This window comes from Alligator mississippiensis, chromosome 16 (assembly GCF_030867095.1).
Source record: "Alligator mississippiensis isolate rAllMis1 chromosome 16, rAllMis1, whole genome shotgun sequence".
In the NCBI taxonomy this organism is placed as follows: Eukaryota; Metazoa; Chordata; order Crocodylia; family Alligatoridae; genus Alligator; species Alligator mississippiensis.
The window spans coordinates 18,014,699-18,027,619 of record NC_081839.1 but is presented as its reverse complement, the minus strand read 5'-3'; the positions used below and the strand labels follow the sequence as shown (position 1 = coordinate 18,027,619).

The 12,921-nt window shown below is 51.0% G+C and overlaps 1 protein-coding gene across 1 annotated transcript; it reads right to left on the bottom strand.

Moving 5' to 3' along the window:
* Nucleotides 1-5,372: 5,372 nt before the first annotated feature.
* Nucleotides 5,373-8,642, bottom strand: LOC132246527 (uncharacterized). Its single transcript, XM_059719660.1, has 2 exons — nt 6,088-8,642; nt 5,373-5,852 (listed from the first exon to the last, which is right to left on the bottom strand). The coding sequence occupies exon 1, from the start codon at nt 8,558-8,560 to the stop codon at nt 7,862-7,864; it is 699 nt and encodes a 232-aa protein (XP_059575643.1). The 5' UTR covers nt 8,561-8,642; the 3' UTR covers nt 5,373-5,852; nt 6,088-7,861.
* Nucleotides 8,643-12,921: the final 4,279 nt, after the last annotated feature.

The window sequence follows — 12,921 nt, the reverse complement described above, 5'->3', positions numbered from 1 at the left end:
TCCCGGCAGGATCCCAGGTACCATCCCTGTCCCACATGACGTGATGTCCAGGAATCAGAGGGATCTTCAGGCCCCAAGGCTGCAGCAAGAATGATTATAACAAACCTGGCGGCTGCCCTGTCCGCATCACAAAGAGGACTTCCAGCCCCAGCCCCTTTCCCTCAGGGCACCTGGAAAGAGCTCCACATTTAAGGCCTGTGCAGGGGCATGTTTAACTCCATGGCTGTCTCTGGAGCAGCCAGCAGGGCCCTTTCTCATCATAAGAGTCACTTTACCGCCTCCAGAAATCTTCTTGTGGCAGATCGAGTGACTTCAGCCACAATCCTGGAACAGACACCCCCAAAACAGACTGAGTAGCATCCTCCCTTCTCTGTGCTCTCCCCCCGTGATGACCACCCAGCTGAGCAGCACATCACCCCCATGCCTGCAGCAGTGCCCAGGGGGGGGTTTATTTAACAGACAGCAGCTGCACTCTGGGCAGAGAAGAAATCTGTCTGACGCCAGTGATATCTACTGGCCTCGGTTGGGTGTAAATGGTGTGTTGACCCGTGGCTTTCTCAGACCATGGACTGGGGAGGACAAGGAAACATGGGACTGGAAGGGACCTCGTTGTTCTTGGCCATATCCTTGCCAGTGCAGGCAATCCCACTATATGATCCCAGGCTCAAATCCGTCAATCTGTATTTTAAAACTACTTGTTCCCTCCCACGGGGAACCTGCTCCAGAGCCTCCTGCTCTGATGGTTACAATCCTCCTTCTGAGCTTCAGCCTATTTGTATGTGTGACCCCTATTTCCCCACTTCTCCTGGGGCTGGCATTGTCTTGTCTCTTGTGTGGCTCTTCTCCCTCTCAGCAGTATTTCCAGAGAGCGGTCAGCTCCCTTCTCAGCCTGCCTCTCCCTAGGATGAACAAGCCGCTTCATCCCAGAGAGTCTCTGCTGCTCTTGTTCCACTTCTGGCACGTGGGGGCTCCGATCGCAAGCGGCCGACTTCCTTCCACAAACAGATGTCTCACATCTGCCTGCACTGCTGCCTCTGCTTTTGTGCGCATGCTTTTCAGCTGTACATTCCCAATGCTGGGGACTCAGGCCTATGCTGTGTGTGAAGGGGAGCTATCACATCACTTGCATGTATATGTAGCATGTACATACAGCAGGTACATCGAGCTAGCACATCACTTGTACGTATATATAGCATGTACATACAGCAGGTACATCGAGCTAGCACATCACTTGCAGGCAATGGGGGTTTTCCAAGAGACTGGAGGCAAAGCTGAGAGGAGATTGCTCACAGACACCAGCTCTGATCTCTCCCTCAGCTACTGAGGAGGTTGCATGGAGCCACAGCCCCCAGAAGACCAGGGTGGCAGAGCCACGCTGACAGCCTGCTCTGCCTCTCCCCCCACTCCCTGCATCGGGCAGAGCTGGAGGTCGCTGCATCCCACAATTGCATCCTGGTCCAGAAAGCAAGTCACTGCAGGGAGACTGAGCGACTTCAAACTCTCCAGCTGGGAGGCACAACAGGGCTCATACCTCTGTTCACTTCAGAAACACCCTGGTTTTGAAGGCCTTCAGTGTACACATGTACGGGGAAATGCTTCAAATGCTACATCTGCCTGCACCCACAACGTGATGGCTAGAGAGCAGTGTCTATAAGACAAAGCCAGGACAGCAAGAAACTCTTCATGAACGACAGCCAGCATTGACTTTGGCAGCACAGGACATCTCTGTCTGAACTACCCGTCCCTTCCATTTTACATCACCTGGGGTGGAAGCATGACGGATGAGCAATGATCCTCCTTATACCCAGTAGTCTCGCGCTGGGATCTTTTTGTGCTCACTGATGGGTCCCTGAGTTCCAGCTCTTGGCACGCAAGCAGAGCTTACATTTTACATCAGGGGAACACGTCTCTGGGAAGAAGAGCAAAGAAGGTTTTGGCAAGGTTTGGTCCACGCAGAGATGACTCTTGAATCTGAGCTGTGTCTCTCTCTATCACAAACCCATTTGTGGCTTGTTGATAAAAGTATTCCTGATCCTGCTCACTGGCTGCTGCAGCCAGTCCCTCCCGCTCTGACTCCTAAATATGCACAAACAATTCAAGAAGTCTGTAAAAGCAGGAGAAGCTCATGTATCAGTGACATAGGCCGTGCAAACACCAGCCAGGTAGCTAGAGACATACTAGATCTGTAGTACATCTTCTATGGAAGGTGGTGATTCGCAACCAGGTGCACAGACAGGCTCTGAAGCGTGCCCTCAGGGCACCTGGAAACAGCTGCATATTTAATGGCTATGGAGAGGGAGGTTTAACTCTACTGGTGTCAGTGAGGCAACCAGCAGGACCCTTTCCCATCGTCATAGGTGGTGGAAGGCCGGGGCTAACATAGCTTAGGTCTCACAAACATGGCTCCAGCTGTGCCACCGCCACGTCCCACCACCACAGCACTGAGCCCAGTGGCATTGGCCTTTCACTTGCATGGCTCGCCTCCCTCTCAGATGGCTTTACAGAGAGCAGTCAGCTCCCTTCTCAGCCTGCCTCTCACTAGGATGAACAAGCCAGTACCTTCACTCTCTTCCGTTCAGCAAGCTCCACATTTCCCTGATCAGCCCAGGAAGTCTTGTCTGGACTCGTTCCACTTCTGGCACACGGGGGGCTCCAGTCGCACACGGCTGCCATCCTTCCAGAAGTGGATGCCTCCTGTCCCCTGGTCTCCTAGATCTGGCAATGGGGGTTTCCCAAGACAATGGAGGCAAAGCGGATAGGAGACTGCTCACAGACATCAGCTCTATGATCCCCCTCAGCCACTGAGGAGGCCGCACAGAGCCACTGTCCACAGGACACCAGCGGTGGCAGAGCCACAACGACAGGCCACTCTGCTTCTCCCCCATTCCCTGCATTGGACAGAGCTGGAGGTCGCTCCATCCCACGGCTGCATCCCAGTGCAGACAGCAAGCCGCTGCAGGGCACCTGAGACATTTTAAAGCACAACAGGGGCTCTGCCTCTGTTCCCAGCAGAAACACCCCATTTTTGAGAGTATTTTAGAGTGCAGCTACACAGTGAAATGCTTCAAATATTACATCTACCTTCACCCCTATGTGATGGATAGAGAGCACCATAGATAAAAGCCAGTGCCAGGCCTGCAGGTAAGTCTTCTTTAGTGACAGTCAGCATTGACTTCAGCAGCACGGGACATCTCTGCCCAAACCACCAGTCCCTTCAGCGGTACCTCACCTAGTGTGGAAGCAAGATGGATGAGCAATGACCTTCTTTATACCCAGTAGTCTCGTGCTGGGATTTTTTTGTGCTCACAGATGGGTCCCTGAGTTCCAGCTCTTGGCACACAAGCAGATCTTAACTTTTGCATCAAGGGAACTCATGTCTCAGGGAAGAAGAGTGGAGAAGGTTTTGGCAAGGTTTGGTCCAAGCAGAGATGACTCTTGAATCTGAGCTGTGTCTCTCTGTAACACAAACCCATCTGTGGCTTGTTGATACAAGTATTCCTGAGCCTCCAGATTTCTGCAGGCAAGTTGGCAGAGGACACCTCTCCGTAAGGCCCTGATAGACATCTTGGGAGACTCAAAACTAATAAGCAGCTCTGCCCACACGTAGGGAGTGCAACAGCAGACGTGGACATGATGGGCCCTGGGCGGGGTGAGAAGCTGCATGCCAGGATCCAGATACAGCTCCTTTGTGGACACTCGCAGCTCTGCCTGGAGCCCAGCTCTGATGTGAGCACAGCCGCAGGGAGGGCAGGGGAGGGGTTTCTCACAGTGGCACTGTGAAACCCAAAATTGCCACTAATGCTATCATCTACACCACACCAGTAAGTGGCCTCATCGTCTGCTTGGGCGTTGGTGATGGTTAGATAGCAAATAGCACCGGAGCTGGAGCCAGTGAATCGATCTGAGGCTCCATCCCCTTTGCTGTCTGAACCATAGCATAGAAATCGTGGGGCCTGGTCAGGTCTCTGTTGGTACAACCAACACTGTAACTCCTGTACTGACTGCTCAGCGTGCAGGGGAGTTTAAAGGTGTTTCCCAGGGTCACAGACTCTGAGGGCGCCTGTGTCAGGGTGGGCTGCGAGAAGGAACCTGGAAGGAAGATAGCCATTAATCTATTATCATAATTACACTTCTATTATGCAGCACATTACAATAGGATAAAGGCATGAAACAATGAAAATTAATTAAGCAAAGCAATGCAGACATGTGCAGAAGTGTTTTATGGGTTACCCAAGCAGTACATGAGCACCACGAGGAGGAGCGGGGCCCAGGCCATGGCTGGAATCCAGACTAGCTCGGCTTCCCCAGCCAAGTGGGTTTGTGGCTGGGACCCTCTTCTCATCTGTTAAATCCCCACCGCTGAGATCAGCCCCTTAGTGCAAATCTGCCCCTGCTCACTGGCTGCTGCTGCCAGTCCTTCCCTGCTCTTACTCCTAAAACTACCACCAATGCCTCCATGTTACTGTGAAAATAGGAACAAACTCTGGTATTATGACAGTGTAGGACACAGAGTGCAAGAGCTGGTTAGCCAGATGCATGCATTATCCAGAGGCTATCCTCTCCCCAAAGACTACCCATAGAGTAAGATCTACCTGCTTCTTTCCTGCACCTTTGCACTGAATTCAAGCATAGCCTCCCAAAACCTTGGCCAACCAAAGCCCATCTTCCATCAGGACAAGCTCTCACAGAGGTGTGTTGCACAGGTGTACAGCTCAGGGCACCACTGCGTGTTTTGACTGTTTTTTTCTTGGCTTAGAAACAATTTGCCATTCCAGTGCCATGCAGCAACCCACGCCCACCCATTTTACCTCCCTTTAAACCAACTGTGGGCAGAGAAGTGGTTCAGAGAGGGAGTCAGAACAGAAGCATGTCCGATCTGACATGAAACTTCATGCCTCCCCACAGATCTGTTGCTCTGATGTTATGTTCTCATTAATGGGCTCCAGGGATTTGCTTATAGAAAGCTCTCCCACTCTGCAGAGAAGGGTACGTGCATCTGTGGGGATCTGAATGGAGGCAAGATCCCAGCCCTGCACCGTCCTGTGGAGCACGGGAGGATTTTTCCTCTTTATGTAAGTTGCCTGAAGTCTTTTTTGAGAGAGGCGCCATTTACATCTAATAAATTAATAAATACAACATATTAAACAAGTGGCCAAACTCACACCTTTTCCTGGTAGGAAAAAATCCCAGAGGCAAAGCTCCAGCATGGACCCCACCATGATCCCAGAAAGGGGATGTGCCCCAGCCCTTCGCAGTGGTGAGAGCAAGGGAGACATGCTGGTGCAAGAAGGAATTTAGGAAATGCCATCTTTGAAGGAAGAGGACTTGAGACGGCTCATTCAAATGGGGCCAACAGGGGTGTTATTTGCTCTGATCTTTGGGATGAACTGGCTTTGGTTTTCCATTTCAGACTTCATGGCCCTGGAGTCTACCAATTCTCTCAGACCTGACTGCATATGTGATGACACCTGGGCATCTTTATATGTGCCCTGGGATAATGGAGTGGTGGGGGAGGAAGGATTTGAATTAGAGCGGCTCTCAAGAGCCACCCTAAATAAAACACCAGCAATGTCTCATATAGTCAGCATCCTGGCCTTTGAAATGGCAACAGGGGCTCTTTAAGTAAACCTTGTTGAAGAAATTTTAGTGAAAGGGGTCCCACAACCATTTTGAAATGTGAGGACACTACATACATGCGATGCCAAGGCTGCTGGGCTGCTCTCATTCGAACGCGGCAGCAGGCTCCATTTCAGAAGCCATCGATCCCCTTGCACATAGAGAGACGCGCCCTGTGGGATCGCAGGCACCATACGTGTCCCAGATGGCTTGATCTCTGGGAACCAGATGGGTACCTGCGCACCACGGGTACAGAGAGAATTACTACTGTTGCATTTAGAAAGCAGGTTTTTAGACCTAGTGCCCCAAGAATTGACACAACACCCGGTTGTTCAATAGCAGAAAGGCTTTAATAACAATACCACAAGCAAACTTATCAAACCAAATGACAGAAAAAGACTCCTTCCCAAAATAAAAGGAGCTACTGCACAAAGTCCTAGTACATATTTAGCAGCAATAGGGTTCTCTCACCAATGCCGGCGAAGGAAGTTGGTCCAGTTTTGCAGCTTTCCCCATGCAGGATCCGTTGCTGGTTAAGCTGGTTGCGATGTAGCAGTGATCTCTCTCTGCTTCTCCTGGAGTGCACACTTTGATGGCAAATTCTGTTAGTTCTTATATTGTTTCATTGTATAACTTCAAAGCATTTTTTCTTGATAGTTGGCCACTTAGAGTCCAGACAAACAGGGAGAAAAGGGTGTTGATCATCATATCACAACTAGTAATTGCCTGGCTCCTATTCTTGCATTGTCTAGGGGTAAAACTTGTGCATCTCTGCAGACCCTATAATTGTAGGTCTGAGCGTTTGGATGGGCCTGAGCACTTGGACAGGATACTTAGAGGTGTCACCAAACCTGTCTTGGGGTATCTGTATATCAGCTGGGCACATTTGCAGTAGCGTGTACAGGCGATGGTTTGTTTTTCAAACTCCACACCTGCACTGAATGGTTCAGACATTTTGAACACCTTACCCCTTAGGATGTTTGTTGGGAGAAGTGTTTGTCACATACAGGACATTTTTTCTGTATCTTTTACAAGTTTCTGTTGAGATGCGTATTTAGCCTTTTGTTCCCTGTAGCTGCTATGTCAATTGAAATGTGTATGTAGCTTTCTTTTTGGGGTTTTAAACTTCATTGCAGAATAAGAAGGAAGTTTTTGTTACTTCCCTGCTTGCCATCTGACACCTCCAGGGAAGGAGTCCTACCTGATCAACACAGCAAAGAGCTACTTGGCACAGCTCACAAAGACACTCTCACGGACCCAGAGGGACAGTCTTCCATCTCCAACTCCCTCTGTGCAAAAATGAAGTTGATTTCCTACTTATAGGGACTCCTTACCATCTTGTACCACCTATACTTTTCCCAGAGCTTGACAAAGGGACTTTGATCCCGAAAGCTTGCAGAAAAGGACAATTTTCTTGTGATTCTCCAGTTGGTGTAATGAAAGATATCATTTTGGAAGGAAGAGCTCTAGTTTTTTGTCTGTCTATGCAGCTTTCTTGCCTTTACTGGCTTCTGAGACACGCGTACATGTGATGAGCGTGGCAGTTCTCTGTTGACCATTTCCTTGATTTGACATAATCTAGCACAGAGAATAAGACCAATTGGGGTTGCACTATTTAGCATGGTCCCAGCTGCCACTTGCATTTTTGTGCAAGATGCACTGTTGTTTTAATTTGATCACAAAGGTTTTATGTGTAGGCCTTGCTGTATTCCCATCAACACTACAACAACCCTGGTGGGTGCCTTATAAGGAGCTCCACATTCAAGGCACATGGAGAGGGAGCTTTAAGTCTATTGCTGTCTTCGGGGGAGCCAGCAGGACCCTTTCCCATCAAAATACTCATGCTCCTGCCTCCAGAAATCTTTTTGGAAGAGATTGAATGGCCTCAGCCAAAACGCTGGAGCAGCCCCCCAGAACAGACCTGGCAGCATCCTGCCTTCTCTGTGCTCCCTGCGATGCCCACCCCCGTCTCCCGCGCCCCTTCCCGGCTGAACAGCACATCGCCCGCACCCTAGCGCCTACAGCACTGCCCCCCGGACCAGTTTCCTCCTGTGTGACAAGCAGGCACAGAGCAGGCAGCCGCACTCCGGGCAAGGAAGGGATTTGCGTGACACCAATGACCTCTTGTGGCCTCTTCCATGTGCAATGGGTGGGTCGTCTTTCATAGATTCATAGATGTTAGGGTCGGAAGGGACTTCAATAGATCGAGTCCGACCCCCTGCATAAGCAGGAAAGAGTGCTGGGTCTAGATGACCCCAGCTAGATGCTCATCTAACCTCCTCTTGAAGACCCCCAGGGTAGGGGAGAGCACCACCTCCCTTGGGAGCCCGTTCCAGACCTTGGCCACTCGAACTGTGAAGAAGTTCTTCCTAATGTCCAGTCTAAATCTGCTGTCTGCTAGCTTGTGGCCATTCTTTCTTGTAACCCCCGGGGGCGCCTTGGTGAATAAATACTCACCAACTCCCTTCTGTGCCCCCGTGATGAACTTATAGGCAGCCACAAGGTCGCCTCTCAACCTTCTCTTGCGGAGGCTGAAAAGGTCCAGGTTCTCCAGTCTCTCCTCGTAGGGCTTGGTCTGCAGGTCCTTAACCATACGAGTGGCCCTTCTCTGGACCCTCTCCAGGTTATCCGCATCCCTCTTGAATTGCGGCGCCCAGAATTGCACGCAGTACTCCAACTGCAGTCTGACCAGCGCCCGATAGAGGAGAAGTATCACCTCCTTGGACCTATTCGTCATGCATCTGCTGATGCACGATAAAGTGCCATTGGCTTTTTTGATGGCTTTGTCACACTGCCGACTCATGTTCATCTTGGAGTCCACTAAGACTCCAAGATCCTTTTCCACTTCCGTGCCACCCAGCAGGTCATTCCCTAGGCTGTAGGTGTGCTGGACATTTTTCCTCCCTAGGTACAGCACTTTGCATTTCTCCTTGTTGAATTGCATTCTGTTGTTTTCTGCCCACTTGTCCAACTTGTCCAGGTCTGCCTGCAGCTGTTCCCTGCCCTCCGGCGTGTCCACTTCTCCCCATAGCTTTGTGTCATCTGCAAACTTGGACAGAGTACATTTGACTCCCTCGTCCAAGTCGCTGATGAAGACATTAAAGAGTATCGGTCCAAGGACCGAGCCCTGTGGGACCCCACTGCCCACACCCCTCCAGGTTGAAACCAACCCATCCACCACTACTCTCTGGGTACGACCCTCCAGCCAATTCACCACCCACCGGACTGTGCAGTCATCCAAGTCACAGCCTCTTAACTTGTTCACCAGTATGGGGTGGGATACCGTATCGAAGGCCTTCCTGAAGTCTAAGTATACGACATCCACCCCTCCTCCTGTGTCCAGGCGTTTCATAACCTGGTCATAGAAGGAGACTAGATTGGTCAGGCACGATCTGCCCGCCACGAACCTGTGCTGGTTTCCCCTCAGCATAATTTGCCCTGCCGGGCTCTCACAAATGTGAGCCTTGATAATTTTTTCAAAGACTTTGCCAAGGATGGAGGTGAGACTGACAGGTCTATAGTTGCCCGGGTCCTCCTTCCTCCCCTTTTTGAAAATGGGGACCACGTTGGCCCTTTTCCAGTCCTCCGGAAATGGCCCGTGTGCCATGAGCTTTCAAATATTCCCGCCAGTGGCTCTGCAATGATGTCGGCCAGTGCCTTCAGCACCCTTGGATGGAGCTCATCCGGGCCTGCCGACTTAAAGGCATCCAGTTCTTCCAAATGACTCTGCACCATTTCAGGGTCTACGTATGGAAGTCTGGCGCCTTGCTGCTGCCTTTCTACAACCCCAGTGAGAGACTTGTCGTGCCCCTCACTTAGGAACACTGAGGCAAAGAACTCATTGAGTTCAGCCTTGTCCCCCCTGTCCGTCACCAATTGTTTCTGCCCATTTAGCAGGGGTCCTATTCCTCCCTGGGCCTTCCTTTTACTCCCTATATATCTAAAAAACAATTTCTTGTTGCCTTTTACTTGGGTTGCCATCCTCAGCTCCATGGTAGCTTTGGCCCGTCTAACTGCCTCCCTACAAGCACGAGCAGGGGAGGTACATTCATCTTTGGTGATCTCTCCCTGTTTCCACTTTTTATGTACTTCCCTTTTGTCCCTTAGGCTGCTCTGGATTTCTCTGGTCAGCCAGGGAAGCCTCCTGGCCTCTTTCCCTCTTTTGCCTCGCTCGGGGATCGTCTTGCTTTGTGCCCGAAGGATCGTTTCCTTAAGGCACAGCCACCCTTCTTGGGCTCCCATCCCTTCAAATCTCCTACTCTGCAGTGCGTCCTTGACTAATCGCCTGAGTTCATTGAAATCAGCTTTCCTAAAGTCTAGCACTTTCACCCTACTAGTTACCTTACCCACTCGACGTCTTATGGGGAATTGTATTATTAGGTGATCACTGTCCCCCAGATGGCTACGGATCTGGAGGTCCGCTACCATGTCATCTCCCGTTGCCAATACCAGATCCAGTATGGCATTCCCCCTAGTGGGACCATGTACCTCCTGAGTCAGGTGGAGGTCCTGTACACAGGTTAGAAACCTGCGTGAGCGGTGGGACTTTGCTGTCTGTGACTCCCAGCAGATGTCCGGGTAGTTTAGGTCCCCCATGACTACCGCCTCTTTAGCTTTTATGGTCTCCGAGATTTGCCTCAGGAGTCCCGCATCTATTTCTTCCCCTTGGTGTGGGGGTCTGTAGCAGACCCCTACCACCAAATCCCTTTCTCCTTGCCCCCCATGTAGCCTAACCCACAATCCTTCTACTTCCTCAACCTTGGATTCTGTCTTGATGAGGGTTGATGTATATTGCTCACTGAAATAGAGCGCAACCCCCCGCCCTTTCTTCCCCAACCTGTCCTTTCTGTACAGTCCTTTCTCTTTGATCACAAAGGTTTTATGTGTAGGCCTTGCTGTATTCCCATCAACACTACAACAACCCTGGTGGGTGCCCTATAAGGAGCTCCACATTTAAGGCACATGGAGAGGGAGCTTTAAGTCTATTGCTGTCTTTGGGGGAGCCAGCAGGACCCTTTCCCATCAAAATACTCATGCTCCTGCCTCCAGAAATCTTTTTGGAAGAGATTGAATGGCCTCAGCCAAAATGCTGGAGCAGCCCCCCAGAACAGACCTGGCAGCATCCTGCCTTCTCTGTGCTCCCTGCGATGCCCACCCCCGTCTCCCCAGCCCCTTCCCGGCTGAACAGCACATCGCCCGCACCCTAGCGCCTCCAGCACTGCCCCCCGGACCAGTTTCCTCCTGTGTAATGTGCAGGCACAGAGCAGGCAGCCGCACTCTGGGCAGGGAAGGGATTTGTGTGACACCAACGACATCTCGGGGCTTCTTCCGTGTGCAACGGGTGGGTCATCTTTCTCTGAAGATGGACTGGAGCAGACAGGGTAACACGGGCCTGGACGGGACCTCCTGGCTCATGCCCACACCCTTCCCAGCACAGGCAATCCCACATATCATCCCATGCTCAAATCTGTCAATCTGCTTCTTAAAATGAGTTGTTCCCTCCCACGGGGAACCTGCTCCAGAGCCTCCTGCTCCGATGGTTACAACCCTTCTTCTCAGCTTCAGCCTGTTTCTATGTGGGACTCCTATTTACTCACTTTTTCTGGAGCTGGCACTCTCCTTTTCTTTTGCATGGCTCTTGGCTCTCTCGGATGTAATCGCAGAGAGCAGTCATCTCCGCTCTCGGTCTGCTTCTCACAAGGTAGGACAAGGCAGTTCCTTTACTCTCCTCTCGTACAGCGGGCTCCCCATTTCTCTGTTCATCCCAGGAAGGTCTGCAAAAGTAATCTGCAGCACACGGTCTTCGATGAGTTACCCGAGCAGCACGTGAGCAGCACAAGGAGGAGAGGGGTTATGGTGGGAATCCAGACTAGGTCGGCTTCCTGAGCCAAGGAAGTTTCTCGCTGGGACCCTCCCAGTCTCTCTCTGACTCCCGGACCAAGATCTGTTCCTTCATGCAAATCTGCTCCCTGCTCCCTGGCTGCTGCTGCCTCGACCTCCCCCACTTACTAGAAACATCATAAAATGAGCCCATGTAGTTGTGAATGTAGCACGGTGATGTAGGTTATGTGAAACACCAGCTAGTCAGGTGGAATCACATTTACTCACAGTGTGTGTCTGCCTCTGCTATCTGCCTCTCTCTCGTGCCTTTGTAGAGACCCCCCAAACAAGTCCCCAGATTTGGCCAAAGCCCACTGTCCCCCATGACAAACATCTCACAAAGGTGTATTTCCCAGGGCACCGGGGGGTATTTCAACTTTTGTTTAGTTTAGAAATGATCTGAAAGTCCAGCACCCTGCAGTGCCATCATCCACTGATTTCCTTCCCTCCGACTGAACCTGGAAGGCAAAATTTGCTCACCGAGTGTCAGGATGGAAGCACACGTGACCCGAGATGACACTCCACATCGCTATGTAGTCATTCTTCTGATTTCCCATCCTCATCAGGATGTCCATGGGGTCCAATGCTTTGTCTACAGAAAGCTGTCACCCTGCAAAGAAGGGCACATGCACCCAAGGGGTCTCAAGAGAAATCAGTTTTGAGTTGAAATGACACCTGATGGAGATTGGTCCTTTACCCGAGATGCCACCCTGAGCTTCTGAATGCTGGGTGAGCAGAGGGGCTCCCAATCATACAGACCTCGGCAAGCAACAGAGGAGGGGATGAATGAGTCTCCACCACGTACAGCAGAGAACTGCTAAGGGGAAGCACTGACAAGTTGTTTTGCCCCTTGGCAAAGGACGTAATGACAGAGCAGGACAAGATGGGACCCAGCAGGCAGCACGAGGAGGACAGTAAAAGAGGAGAGGTCACTCGTTTCTTCCCAAACGATAATTCCTTTCCCTTTTATGAACCTCTGAGCAGGGATGTGGGACAAAGGCTGGATACAAATGGGATTATGTGTGATTAGGGATGACACTTTGCATAGTCCTTAATTCGGAGCTGGGATTGCCCTCACTCATCAATGGGTGTGTGGGTTTAGCTCTTTGCTTAAAGAAAGGGATTCCCTCTGAAGGGGGCACCACACATCTGTCAAGGAATCAGAGGGGAGAAGGCTGCAACCACACATTTTGGAGATGTTTCCTGAATCTGTGCTGGGTTTGTGTATCACGCATTCCCATCCTTCGTTTGCTAATAGTGGGTGTGGAAAGGTGTCTCTGAACCTTTAGTCCTTTCTACACAAAGAGAAGAGGAGGAATATATGTTGACAGTCAAGGGCAGAGAGCTGCTAGGCGGGGAAACAGTGAAAAGCTGCTTTGCCTGTCCAAGAGTACGAGGACAGAGCAGGACAAGGAAGGGCCTGTT

Excerpts from the sequence above, each read along its gene's own strand:
- LOC132246527 (XM_059719660.1), bottom strand. The coding sequence starts at position 8,560 with ATGCAATTCAACAAGGAGAAATGCAAAGTGCTGTACCTAGGGAGGAAA.